Raw genomic sequence first — 14,967 nt, forward strand, 5'->3', positions numbered from 1 at the left:
TCACTTTTGCCAAAACGCTCAGTCTTTTTTTTAAGTTTTGTTCCGGTGCTAGCTTTTTAACCACCGTTAAGCTCACTGGAAGATAGTAACTATCTGAAGTCAAATTAATGGCAGAAACTGGTCTTTGTGTTTCATTGGTGGAGGGGGGTTCAGATTTCTAAATGTATCCTTTGTTAGGAGAGGCCATGCTAAGCTGACACTTTTTATGAGCTTTTGGTTCCCTCACAATGTGTTGAACTACTGTATAAACCAAACTGAATCATGATGATTGTAAACCAAACTGATGACTATGAAATACAAGAATAGCTACTTAGCACTGTGTAACTGCGGTCCTAATCCGAACACAAGTGCATTCACCCCAGCAACAATATCATCAAAAATATTATGGATACTTGAGCATACATTGCATCCACAAAGATGGTACTTATATTGTTATATACATTGGTGTACAAAAATGAGTCTATAATATATGAAACAAGGGAAAAATGGCTAAACATCACCAATTTCAGCTTAGTTTGTAAGAAATGTGTCTTCTCTGCAGAACACACAAATGCCACACTGACCTTCTCCACAATTTTGTGTTCTGATCACTTTTTGCTTTCTTTTGCTCCAATCTACTCGGATTTGAAAACTGGCTGTGCCAGAACATTGTGTGGGTACAAATTTGAGGAAATACTCCCACAGACACAGCAAATGCTGACAACGTGACAGACATTGTGGGAACATCTTCTCTGTGCATTTTTTTTCTTCATCTGAAGTACCACAAATCTTTGATTTGGGTTTCCATCCACCCCATATGGAGTTTTGCTTCTGGCCGAGTAAAATCAATAAACAAAAAGAGAATAGGAGTTAACAGAAAGTCCCCGCAGAGAAAAGAAGGTCCTCCCTTTTCATCCAGCTCCACAATGTGCAGCTCAATATAAAATTTTAACGACTGTATATCTATACAGTACACATCTGACAAACATGTGATGTGTGTGCAAATCCACAAAGGTTATTGAGAAGGTTCCTACACAGATCAAGTGTACACAGCCATCTCTTATAAAGTCTTCAAAACACTCCCTGCGGTCTCACGAGATAGAAACCATGCAGATTCCAAAGCGTTCCAAGGTCACATGGCGATGAACGCTGGGGGCTACAGAAATAGTGCATTTATAGCTAGGGCTAAGCATGGATGAGCTTCTATCACCTTTTAGGCCTTCTTTAACTCTTCGGGTATTTGGATGCTTTGCACAGCTGAAGGAAAGTTAGCGCAGTAAGCACCGAGAAATAATGCAGACTGGAATGATACACAGCGGTCACACTATAGAAAACCGTAACTTCATACGGTATATCGGCAAAAACCGCCAAACAAAACCCGTAATGGAACCGACCACAGAACTTGTACAGAGAGAAATGGTCAAAATGCTGAGCAGAACACTGCTACTATCCGGCCAAACAAAATTTGGAATAAACCCAACAATCTTTCACTGGACAAACACTGACTTTTGCTCATTGCAAGAGTAATAAAAAGGACATGATTTAGACCAGGAGGTAGGCAACTCCAGTCCTTGAGCTTTTCCAGGAAGTTTGCAATTAGTTACTGATTAAGACTTTAAAAAGGTAGGTGATTTGACTTTTCTAGATAATTAGTCAATTGAGTAATTAAGATAAGAGAACCTTTGTTTCTCAATACCTAGATTTGTCCAATCCTGATTTAGACTGCTATACTACAACATTCCTTATTTTGCAGAGCAGAATGTGAAACGGAATTTCTGATTTGCTGCTGGGGCTGCTTCTTCTCTCAGAAGTTTAATCCTAAAGGAACGGTTCTGTGAAATCAGTCAGGAGGCCTGAATACTTATGGTGGCGCTGGGTCTAACAAATTTGTTTATGCAAGAGAATGATCAAATTAAAGTTAAGCACCATCTTTTATATATATATATTTTCCCTGTGTATTCTGACAAAATTCTAGATGACAAATACAGCAACTTTTAATGAAAAGATCATGGGGCTTTTTAACACAACATGTTTAATAGGTTTTAAATTTCTGAACGATTGATTGATCTCTTGTTTCCAATGCAGAAATGTGTTGTAGTCTAGCTGTGTGATGCACTTTCATGCCTCACTTAACAAAAGCAAAGACTAAATCCCTACTTCTATCCAAACAATCAAGCTGCTAAAATATCTTTTTAGTGTTAGTTAACATAATATAAACGTAGGAATGCACATTGTAAGGACAGACATTGCTGGCGGACAGCAGTAAGAACCGTTATCTACAGTGATACAGCAAAGTCTCTGTGAAAGTCTCGGTGGCAAGCAATTTTTTCTTATTTTGATGATGTGTGGTCATTATCTCCCAATAATAACTTGTAATATTCAGACCTCATAAATAAATAAAACTGTCAAATAAATGTTTTCTTGATATCCATTCATTCGTCTTCGAACCTCTTCATCCAATTCAGGGTTGAGGGAGAGCCCGAGACTATCCTGGCCAGGGACAGGCACAAGGCAGGATACACTCTGGACAGGACACCAGTCCACATACAGATAGAGATACGCGCACACTAGCACCAGGGCCAAATATCAGAAAAGCCGATTAACATACCATTATGTCTTTAGACTGTGGGAGGAAACCGGAGCACCGGGAAGGAATCCTATCCAAATAAACTCCAGGCAGATACAGTAGCATCCCAAGAATTGACCGCAGAGCTGCAAAGCTACAATGCCAACCACAGGCCCTGTCATTCCTTTTTTTTTTTTTGACATCTATAAACCAAATTCTTTAATTCCAACTGTATAGTAAATAAGATCAACTGACATCCCACTGTGACCTGGACCAAACCAAAACATCAATCCAACCTGCCACTCACCAATGAAAAAAACTAATAAACTTCATATTCATTATGTGTTGGTCTGTACTGAACACTCAACAAAGCACAGACGTAGGAGGAATGGACTTATTTGGGGGGGGGGGGGGACAATTCACTCTAAGTTAACTTGATTGAAGAACAAAAAAGGCACATGATGTTTTATACAAAGAAAAAAAGGGGGGACGTGTCTGTGAATAATTGGTCTGATAAAATCAAAATAACGCCACCAATTAATGATTGTTGCTATATTATATTAATAAGTCATTGGTATTTCATATATGATTACTGTACCTTGTTCTATTTTGCCGAGGAAAAGACATTTGGATGCTAGTCAGGTGGAGTATGCGTTTTAAGTGCACTTCACTGCAAACGGCTATGCTGGCCTTGAGCGGTCCGAATTTGTGTTGTCAGCATCAATGACAAGCTCAAATTCTCTTACAAAAAGGCTTCTCGGGGGGGTTGTACACGTTTTGTGTTTTCCTTAGATACATTTGCACTTACCAAGGCTCTTTTGAAAACTGACCGAACATACAGTACCGATCCGCAATTCTTCAACGCCATCCTCCAAATACACGAATCGTAAAACACTGACTCGCCAATCCGTGCTCGCACTTGAATACAGTTTTAATTAAATTGTTCAGCAAAGCCCAGAAGCCCATCAATATTACCTCGGACAACATTTCTAACACAAAAGTGGATACTGTGTGCGAGTGTGAAGATTTATTACGAAACAGGACATTTAAAAACCCATCACCGTCGTCACCGCTTGTCCATCACAAAATCGTCAAAGCTGGGCAAATATTTTTCACTCCTTTTCTCCAGAATACAGGCACTCGCAAACAACATTTACTTAGCGAGATTTGTTTGCCGAATAACCAGAAACCAAAATGAATAGTAGTAAGAAACGAATATTTACACCCACATAGTTTAAATCAACAGTATTGCATGATGTTCTGAGTGGAAAACAAACCAAGTCAACTGAGCGGAGTTATTTACCAATAGACTGGCGGCATTTGCAGGCGTTCAGTGTTTTCAAAATACAAAATGCCACAGAAAATGCCGTAATTAGCAGCAAATTATGATCAATAAGATGCATGTTTTTTATTTTATTATGGGTATCTTATATGCGCCATTAGATTAAGCTGAAAGGTATTACGCTAGCGAAAAGGAAGGAATCCTGTCAAAATCAACTAAATGCGGTGAAAATCTCTTCACAAACAATATATTGCAACATCCTTCCAGCCACAGCCCCGCCCACATTTCTTTGCTCAACTTAACTTTAAAACGTAACAGCAACAAAACATTAGATGAGAGCCACGATGATCAAATATGATGATAATTATAATAGGTTCAAATTATTACAATTGATATCCGGACACACAATTTAAGCATCGTAAACTTACCGGCATGTTAAGCCGAAGTGTTCTCTTTTTCTGCTTTGAATTCTTCTTTACATCTTTCTTCTTCTTAGTGTCCATCGCTGTGCTCCCCATCGTTTTTTTTTTTACTGTTTTAAGTTGGTTTTTTTTCTCCCCTCCCGGCAAGCACTAAGGAGTCACACAGTGTAAAACTCAGTCCTGGTAGAAACAAGTATGTTGACTGTTATCAAGATGTGAGGAGTTGAAACGCAACAATTGCAATCGGCACATTCATCCACTCTGGTCCAGAAGGGTTTATTTTGTTAGTCGCTGTTGAATTCCGCTTCGGCAAAACTAATACGCAAAAGCTCTTCGCAAATGCGCTGTCATTGTTGTTGCATTGATTACCAACGTGGCGCACACAGCACTACGCACCACTCCTGCAATCACAAGATCAGAGAGCCTGTCCGTACCCCGAATCCCTTGCAATATACCTGGTGTACATTGCATGTGGGGAAAGAAAAAAAAGGGGAGGTGTGTGTGTGTGCGCTTCAGCTATGCATAGCACGCTGCTGCTCTCAGAGCGCAAGCCCAGCGCTTCCACATGGGGCTTAAAACGAAAACAAGCTGCTGTAGTACAACTGAATTCCGTTCAGCGTATATTTTAGCGAACCGCACTTTCACACTCGACAACTTTCAGAAAGCTGGCTGGTTTAACCCAGCCCACGGAAGGGAATGCGATTCCATAGCTACAGGTTTGAGGCAAGAATCGCGCAACGTGACCGCATCTGGAGCTGGAGAACGTGCCAACGGGGCAAGCGTGGATCGGGCTATATATACATACAGTGCTCAACTCAAATCACATGTCTGTGTTTATGCTCCGAAATGCCTCTATACAGCACTTCCTCTTCCCAGTGCAAGACAGCAAAACCAGAGAAAGTAAAAAAAAAAATTGTAACTCGCTCTGCCTTCTTGCCTAAGGCGGGTTATGTCGACACCTCAAATTATTCCTTAATGTTATGCAATTTATTCGCTGACGGTGCGGAAAGCAAGTTTAACCACACAGATATAGGCTCGAAGGTAGGCGTAGGTTTTGTCTTTAAAGGAGTTGTTCTGGGTCGCTTTGCATCTTTAAACAAAAGGCAAGCTTCTGAAATAATGGGTAGCCTGAGAAAAAGCTGTTGTGTACGAGCAAATCATCGATTTTATAAAGGGGGCGTGTGCCAATTGAAAAGATACTTGTTAATAAAAGTACCCCTGCCTATAATTAATTATATAACAGTATTTCATGAAGGTGCTGAAACAAATCAATCTATTCACACAATAGTCTCCGTTTCAATGGAAACAGTCCTGTCCACACAGTACGGTGTTATGGAATCATCTTCAGGCCCGTGTTTTAATACACCCAGCTATATCAGGAAAAAACCCGGTATGTCTCTGCTGGAGCAGACAGAATATGATTTGATGTTGGTTAAGATGGAGACATGAGATTAAGGTGGCGGAATCATGGGGGGACAGGTAATGATGACAACGTTTTATTCTGCAAGTTTACTTGATTTTCGCCACCTTGTGGGCAGATCATTGAACTGCACCACTCGCTGAGGAAAACAAAACATACAGTACCAAACATTAAATACCTGCAGGTATGGAACTGTAGCTACCTTTCTAGCTATATAGCAGTCAAAGAAAAGTTTAAAAATGTAGGAATGGTACATCTTAACTTACAGCAATAAAGTGAGTATAGCATACGGCTTTGTGCCTACACTGGCAATTGTATCACAAACATCTTATAAAAACGAAAAAATTCAAAAACTATTCAGTTTCTTAGATTTAGTAATATTCTCAATAGAAAATATTGTCTTTCTAGTCGTTCATACAAAACCTTTTCTCCTTGTCAGCAATCAGAGCAGAACGCCCTGAGCACTCTGTCGCACAACCTAAGCAGTTTATGACTATATTTCTAATTTCATTATGAATCACCATCCAGATCCTTCGTAGATTTTTTTCACTTGCCTTTTCAAACCGATTCCATAATATTTCTTGACTGTGAAAGTCGAGGAAAGGGAGGGGCCAGGGCATCAGCTTCAAAACCTGACATTCTTTGATGTGAGTGGAATTTAGTTTGAGCGTAGTTTTGTTTCCAGGGTCATTATCATGTTGAAAACCCATTTCTTCCTGCTCCAGTCGACCTCAGACTACTGGTTTGTCAATGAATAATGGACTGATCCTATTCCTTTGTAAATGCATCTTCTATATTTACTCTACCTCTTATTCATGCATCAGTATCTCCAGATAGTCACATTACTACCTCCATGGTTAACAAAATGCAAAATCGTGTTAGCCAGGGCCTATCCCAGCAAGGCAGGGTACACTATGCTGAAAAGAGAAGAAAAGAGACAACGTTTCGGCTGTGGAGCCTTCTTTGGGTCTCAGCATGGGATAAACTCTTACTTGTTCCTCTGCAGCCTGCGCATGCTGACGCAGCTCCCTACTTGAACTACTTCCTACACTATGGGTGGGGGACCAGCCAATCACAAGGCACACAGAGCCACTGACATGCACACACTCACACCCAGGGCCAGTTTTCCCAGAAGTCAATTAACCTCCCCGTGTGTTTTTGGAGTATGGGAAGAAACTGGAGCACTCTGAGGAAATCCATTCGAACAAAGAGAGAACATACAAACTCCATTTCACCCGAAGAACTTCATTAGAACACCCAGCCGTCTTTGAATGAGCACAAATGTCATTTTTTTTCCAGATGCAAGCATCAGTTAAGTAAATGAATTGATAATAAATTGGTTAAAAGACATCGACATCAGCGGTTCTCAACTCCAGGCCAGAGGAATGCTTGTGAATTCTGTCTTGCTTTGCGGGGGAGCTCTTGGTCACGTAGAATAAATAACCTTCACTTCTTTTAGACATTTTAAAACAGTTTTCATCTCTTCAAATGTTGGAGTTTGGTTAGGAATGAGCATCAGTGTTGTACATCAGAGTTTGGGATTTCATAAATGCCCTCATAAAGGTGTGTGTCTTCACAGTAGCTCCACTGAGCCTCTGCAGAGCCAGTGCTTGGTTTCTGATGCAGTGTTATTCTTTTTTTGATACATTTGGCTCGGAATCCCATGAATTTATCACCTCTTAATAACTGCTTAATGAATAGACAGGAATAAGTTAGTGACCACTTAACAGAAAGGTTGTGGACAGAATTAAAGGGGTCTCCTTATTGTTTCTTCCTGACTATATCCATGTGACTACTGTAGGTATTTGTGAAACCAAAGACTGAATTCATAAACATGATACAAAGGTCTAATCGGATAGTATTCTATGCATGAGCTCAGAGCAAAATCTAGAAGACAGAGGTGTCCTCTGGGATCAGGGTTGAAAACTGGTGACCAAAATCTAAATCTTTAGCTGTGAGGATGCGTTTCCCCTTCATAGCAGAGGAATTCAGATTGCTGTGGGAGCAGAGGGCAGACAAGTGGAGTTTCTTGGCAGAAACACTGTGCCCAGATTCCAGCAAACCAGCCAGTAGAATATTATTCACTTTACCAAAACAAAAAACACAAAATGCTGTGTTAAATGGCAAAGATGAGTTTTTCCTCTCCGTTCCACAGCTGTGTTGTACTGGATAATGCTGATAATATTGTTTTGCGGAGTCTGCATGTGTTATTCTTGATTCAATTTTGTAATAATATAGTTGAGAAAATGTTTATAAACCCTTACTAAATATAAGGGTTCGCATACTTTTTTCATCAATGACCTTGATTGTTTTAACCATTTGTTCAATAAAGATATGACATTGTGTGTGTTTTGTTTGTTAAATAAGACTGTCTTCATTTATTATTATGACTTACTGTAGATGAAGATCAGATCACAAACGTTTTCTCACAACTGTATGTAATGTGAAATAACTCTGTATATTTGCATTTATTTTTCTTTCCATGTCCAAATTTTCCAATTCACATCGATATTAATAGAGAGCAGAATTGTCATTATAAGGCATGGATTACAAAGTGAAAATTGTGACAACTGAAAATTTGTGTGCTGTCAGATTTTTTTGACTTTTCTGATATTGACAACTCCTTCGTCAAAGACATCAATGCAAAACGAATTCAAGAGACTCATTAATCCACTTCTTGAAGATCCAGGAGATCAGATTTCTCAAACATAGCCTTGTTGTTTCATTTGTACTTCTCCAACGTTTTATCTACATATCTGATATTTCTCCTTGATCAACTTTTATAAATATAGATATTCCCCATGTAAAAACATCCATCCAGTTTTAAATACATTTTCCCTTGTTTTCACTTTTATCATCTGTTTTGAGTTTCCCTGATCATTCGATCAATTCCCGAGCAGCTATGCATTTCTGCAACACGGTAACTAAATCTGTACACCAAATTCTAAATAAGGTCTTAAAAATGCATTGTATGATTTTATGAAAATATGTTTTGCCTTAAATTGTACATTTTTTGCATCTACTATCTAGTTTGCTTCCTCTGTGAAGTTGCTTTTACATTTTGTTTATATGTTACAAAATGACACCAAAATGAATACCAAAAACATTTTCATGGATAGTGGTTCCCAAATATTATTCAGGCTCAGTGTTTTTAACTTTAAGTTCTGTTTTACATAATAATAATAAATACATTTAAAAGACCAGTGATGCTAATACATATTTCTGTTACACTCCTCTAATTACATTGCTCTATTTGAGCATCCACCCCCTCTCTGAGCTCTCTTTTCTTTTCATTAATGTGATCCAAATAGCCAAGGATCAGCAGTTTTTAAAGTAATTTAGGCAATATCTATTTTATAAACATCTGAATAAATTTCTTTTCAGTATATCACCATTACCTTTATTAAAAAAGTCTTATTTGAGATAATTACCCAAAATACATTGAGATTTGCCTACATTTTTTAATTAGTCTCAAAATCTACTAAAAGGCATTACGTATAGAAAACTACAGTAAAATGTCAAAGAATAATTTCTGACAAGGCAAGCCAAGCACAGTATTTGCTGTATTGAACACCTCCTCTTACAGTGTACACCAGTACACATGTCATTTCCTTTGGGACCTGTGCTTCCCAAATTGATGTCCACAAGATTGGCTGATGTGGAATGTAATAGACATGGTTTTGTATATTCTCCACAATTCAGGAATGCGGTAGACAGTTTTATTTATCATCCTCAATCCTGCGATATACTGTATAGCAAAGGAATGGCAAGTATTGTTGTGTGTTGGAGAGGTCCATTTGTTATACCAATAAGGATTATAACAGTCATTTGATATTCTGTACCGTTTAGCTAACGCAGAACATCAGAAGATGAATGGTCACAGATGGCTTACTCAGACCAGAAGCTGAGTGGCTCCACTATGTCCAGAGAGTTATGCAGTTAGCAAGGCCCGAGTCAGGATCTGGGGTGATTTAGTGAATTCTCTGTGACTTTTCACCAACAAGAATTCTGTCACTGACGCAGATACAGTAGCATTGGAATGGCCAAGTTCAGAAGCACCGAATACAAATATTGAACCTCTTCGGAAGCAAAGGGAAAAAGACTATCCATTTTATGTTTGTGGGGAGATTTATTTCCCCTGAGCATGAACCAGGTATATTTTATGATCTATCTAGTTAGAAAAGCATTTCTCATAATTTTGCATTGGTTTAAGAGAGCAGATTATACAGGAGGGTCATTTATTGTATAGAAACAAGCATGACCTGACTGAACAGCTGCGTCTCTGTTGATTTGTAGTGAGGCTATACTGTCTCTGTCTGAGGAGGTACTGTAAGTAAGGGTAGTTTTGAACTGTAGAAGGCCTAGACTCAGAGTTTTTGAAAGTAAGTTGTAACAAATTTAAATCAAATTAAAATTGAAGCCAATGTGTTAATTCAATTATGTACATACAGTACTTTTTAGTATATTTTTTATGTTTGTGCAAACCTCCTCAATGCTTTGTCCTCACACTGTGCCTTAGGAAATGTAGAAATCACATGATTAAAGAGGCCATGTACTGTAGTAGTATTTTAGATTGGCATAAAATAATTGTACTCTTACAATAATACAACAACCAGGGACAACCCCGACTACCACCACACCAAAGTATAATGGACACTAAATTTCTGTTAATTTCTGTTATGGACATTAATTCTTATATTTTAAAATAAATATTAATTGAATTGTATTGCATATTACAATTTGCCATAATTGCAAATTATTCAGTTTTCTAGTGTGAAAAGAGGTTCCACACAGTGGTGTTATAGTAAATGTAATAGTATCTGCTTTTACCAGGATGTTGAGATAAGTTTTTCTCACAGAGAAAGCTATATACATGTGACAGAAAATTAGATAAAAGCTTGAAAAGTCAATAATTTCTTTGGAATTTTCCCCCCGAATATATGGATTCTTGTACCATACAGTATCTAGTATCTCATAAATTGCCTTTGAGCAGCCTCAGATTTTTTTTTTAATTCCAGCTCAGATGTCAGAAAAGTAAACCCACTGTCTGTTTATTTATTAATGGTTTTATCTTCTGCGTGGTCATTTTTAGGTCAAAATGACTTCAGTTTTAGAAACCTCTGTCCCTGTTAATCAGTCTATTTGCTTAAGACATGCATGTGACTGATGTTTCTGTGTTTACCCCTAAAAGTGTTTTTTCACAAATACTGTACAGTATAAGCATATATTTAATTAGCCATCGCCTAAGAATAATTCTGTCCTGCTCGCTACTGTAGAACAGCCACTGCTAAACCTACAGTAACAATAATTTTAGTAGTCCCATCAGTCCTGAGAAAGGTATCTTTTTAGATAAGAAATCATGTTAATATCATATTAATGCAATACACTTTCAAACTTCCAAAAGTCTTTTGTTTAACACAGCAATTTACAGACAGTATTAGATCATTTTCACTTGAAACAAGAGCAAATTCAGGACTAATTCAACATCTTCTTGAGAATGTACATATGTTATCTCTTTTACCAGATTATTAATAGCCACAGTTCATTAATCAGCTTAACTTAAGTGGGAGCTATTAAAGGTCAAAGTGGTCAAGTGTTTTGGTTCTGTAGTTTGAGCCTTGTACTGATCATGTAAAGAAAAAGAACTCTTGCATCAGGAGGGAACTAATTTTGCGTCTTATATAAATATCATGTAATTCCTAAAATATAACCAATTGTTGATTATATGCATTATAATTATCGATTGTTGATTTATCATTTTAACATAAGAAAATGTACATTTCATCAGATACAAAGAACAAAATAATGCTTACGCTATACATTCATAATATGTAAAATTGCTGTTTAAAGGAATCACGATCAGAAATGATATTATACTCTAGTTCAGGTGGGGAGCTGCTTCAGCATGCATAGGCTGCAAAGGAACAAGTAAAGGCCTATTCCATGCTGAAAAGAGAAGAAGGCCGAAACGTTCTGTTTTCTTTCTTCTCTTTTCAGCATGGAACAAACCTATTACTTGTTCCTTTGCATATTATACTCTATACACATACAAGTGGTAACCAAAGTATGGTAACCAAAGTATGCATGTTTATGAACCCTGGTTTTCTCACTCTGTCACTCTCTGAATTCATGAATTGTCCAGTAAAAACCTCAGCATACTGTATTGTGATGTAATTTGCACTGAGTTCTCTGGGAATGTGAAGGCAGACTAAGGCTCGCAGTGCTCTTTCGCTTCACACACAGTGAGAAAATAAAGGACCTCTGCACTACAGCTGTTTGTTCAGAAATGAATAGTGACAAACGTCCCCTTAGAACTACTTCAGCTACAGCAGGTACTTTCTAATCATTGTAAACTCACATTTCCACAGGCAAAAGGCAATTGTGGTGCAGTAGTTTTACTCTGCTATGCACACTTCTATCATGTTACATGTACAGTATCTACCTATTTTTTCTATATTTTTATTAACTTATTTCTACTGCTTTGAAATGGTTTCTTTGTATTTACTTTGTGCATTATTGTTTATTTTTACATGATGTACTAAAAATAATATGACATGTAAAACACTACTGTCTGTGGCATATCCTGTCCAAGTCATTCCCTTGAAGCAACTGAAAACTAGAAAGCAAGGTTTTGCAGATAGCTTCTGAAGGAAAACGAAATGGTTTCAGTCACTTAGTGTCTTAGTATCACACATTTTTTAATTAACGGAAATACTGTATTAAATTATGTGCAAGCATATAATTCAAATGATAAGTAACTGGATATTGTTCAATTGTTAATTACCACAAGAAATAAAGTGGCTCAGTATTATTTCCTATCTGAAGTTTCACTTAGAAAAGTATGAGACAAGAAAGCTCAAAACCCACCAGACTCATACCTGTAGTGATATAAATTCTTGTTTTGCGAGAGAAGTAATTAAAATTTAGATAATAAACATATAAGAACAATATTAGCAACCTAAGCTGTATCTACTAATAGTATAAAAGGATGTGTATACGAATATTTATCGACGTTATTTTTTACTATTTTTTACAACTGTAGATTTTAATTTAGATTGAAAGATTTCTCAGCTCACCAAGTTTGATTTTTCGTAAGTGCTGTAACACTGCAGTGATAAGGCTTGGTGTCGCTATGTCACAAAATAACTTTCTTCACTTTTTTTTTCCCCAGGAGTGAGGGTGCGATTGGCCAGGCGATTTAGCTCTGGGACCTTCTGCTCTGTGATTAGAGGGATGCGTCTGATACTGGCATTTGATTGGACGATGGTTTCCAAGTCCAACTGTTAGTATACCCGGGGTTGAGAGATGTAAGCACAGTGAGTGATTTGGATTTGCTGTAGGATTCGGTCACGAGGTTTGTGTGCTGTGCTCTGTCTGAACCCGTACAGTAAGGGATTGCTTAGCCAGCCAAACAGAGGTGTCAGATGTATTTTATGTCAGTTCGGTAAACAGATCTAAGTCGTGTAGTCTGGAAATGCTCATCAACGAGTAAGTGACATGAAAGTGCGTAAGTTACGAGCTTAGTTGCAAAGTTGTTTTGCTATTGCTCGGTTCCCTTCGCTTGCATACAGTATATATTAGCTTGCATTTCATAAAATGCCTGTTTCTTCTGTCTTGAAACAAGATAGGTATTTGTTGAACGGCAATTGCAATTTAAGAAGCTTGTATTATGTATGTATTTTTTTTTTATCCTATTCCTATTTTCTTTCATTAGGTGAGTGTTATCGGTACATGTTATTTCATTCATGGATGTATACTGTACTTGTTTTCAGATCATTTTACATCCAGGCAACCCAAAATTAGTCTGTAAATTCTGCGCAAGTAAAATTCGGGATCTTATTTCACACTTTGATCGATGCAGATACTGTATTTCTCAAACTCACGTTTCTTCAGCGACGAAGAGAGCGTATTGGGTTTGAAGACCAAAACTTTGGACTGCATTATTTATATCCTTGGAATGGAGATATTGAAATGTTAAGTTTGATGGGTAGATGTTTTTCTAGGTTAAACTCTGATTCTACGTTAAGCTGATCTTTCGTAATCAGGCAACTGACCTAAATTTGTCAGACTCGTATGAAATGCCAGATCTATACAGATGCACTAACGTTTAGCCAAAGTATTTGAGCAGCACCTGCTCAAAGAACAGTCGTTACACAGGGTAGAAATGTCTATTTCAAGTTTATTGATTTCTAAAATTTAAACATATGTTATTCCAAAATATGCATACAGACCGAGAAAATAATACGGCTATGAAAAATCGTACTGTGTACTGTATATTTGGGATTTCAACAACCTGTAAGAGAGAGCGAAGGTGAATTTTGATCACATTGTATGTTTATTCTTGTGAAGTTAATTCCAAGCTCTCTTGCGTGTGTAAAACTAAGATCACTATGATGGCCTATTTTTTTTTTGTTCCTCTTTAGAAAAATCTTTTGTTCCTCTCTCAAGCTAAAACTAAAAGCGAACAAAAACTGTAAATTTTTTGTGATTAAAAGAACAGGTGATTATTCAGAGCATATTCATTCACGAATCAAAACTGACTGCAGAGCAGGAGTGTTCGTTTGCATGGTGAAAATATGTGTTCCAGGGCGGCCTGCACAGTCCCTGGGTACCCCAGGTTTAAAACAACTGTGCTAAAACAATCTGAGGTGCAGAGTTTATTTCATACTGTTAAAAATGATTCATAACTTTCTATGAAATGAGAACGCCTCTTACTACATGTATACGAAGAAATGTGGGGTTGCTTTCTGCCCACTTTACATTTCAGTGATAAAGAATCTGATTTTAAACGTCTGTTACAGTTTGCTTCTTACAATGTGAAGCATGAACCGAGTCCAGATTCACTCCTCTTGTCCCATTGTGGGGAAAATAAGTGTCAGCAAAGTTAGCAGTTACACATTCAACAGCCTTTTTGGTATGGGGCAACAGCAGGTGCTGGATATTTCACGCCTGCCACGTTATTTTGCACGAATCTGCATAGATGTGGTGTTCAGAAATGTAATTGAAACTGTGCATTTGCTGTTGTGCTTTATAAGTGTTTGTAGAAGAGACCGAAGCTGGTGAAACCTGTAAGGCTTAACGTTTGCAATGAGAATCTTGTTTCTTTTCGGGGCTGTCTCCTAATAAGTGGTTCTGCGGTGTCTTTGGTGTTCAGATTTCAGCAAAATCAAACTATGAAAGGAGGTTGCCTCTACTTGCCTTGCCCGAGGAACGCCTTGGCGAGAGAAGTGTTGCACAAACATCGAGTTCTGTGAAAAAAACATTTGCCCTGAGTGTAGCAAATTTCTGTGAAAGAACA

General features: G+C 37.7%; 2 protein-coding genes across 8 annotated transcripts in view; one reads left to right on the forward strand and one right to left on the reverse strand.

Moving 5' to 3' along the window:
- The window catches only part of prkag2a (protein kinase, AMP-activated, gamma 2 non-catalytic subunit a), a 129,303-nt gene extending 124,295 nt beyond the window's left edge, over positions 1-5,008 (reverse strand). For 2 of the 3 annotated variants that reach the window (XR_001479230.2, XM_015354693.2), the window contains exon 1: positions 4,256-5,008. Coding sequence is in view for 2 of the 3 variants with exons in the window: in XM_015354693.2 (XP_015210179.1) it covers positions 4,256-4,345 (90 nt within the window). In the remaining variant the exon portion in view is untranslated. The remainder of the gene's footprint in view (positions 1-4,255) is intronic. The other variant, XM_015354692.2, reaches the window with a different exon arrangement.
- Positions 5,009-13,004: 7,996 nt separating this feature from the next.
- galnt11 (UDP-N-acetyl-alpha-D-galactosamine:polypeptide N-acetylgalactosaminyltransferase 11 (GalNAc-T11)) overlaps positions 13,005-14,967 on the forward strand; it is a 34,363-nt gene continuing 32,400 nt past the window's right edge. For 3 of the 5 annotated variants that reach the window (XM_069190959.1, XM_069190961.1, XM_069190957.1), the window contains exon 1: positions 13,030-13,157. The gene's annotated coding sequence lies outside the window, so the exon portion shown is untranslated. The other 2 variants (XM_069190962.1, XM_069190956.1) reach the window with 2 other exon arrangements.

The sequence above is a fragment of the Lepisosteus oculatus genome, chromosome 6, assembly GCF_040954835.1.
Source record: "Lepisosteus oculatus isolate fLepOcu1 chromosome 6, fLepOcu1.hap2, whole genome shotgun sequence".
In the NCBI taxonomy this organism is placed as follows: domain Eukaryota; kingdom Metazoa; phylum Chordata; class Actinopteri; order Semionotiformes; family Lepisosteidae; genus Lepisosteus; species Lepisosteus oculatus.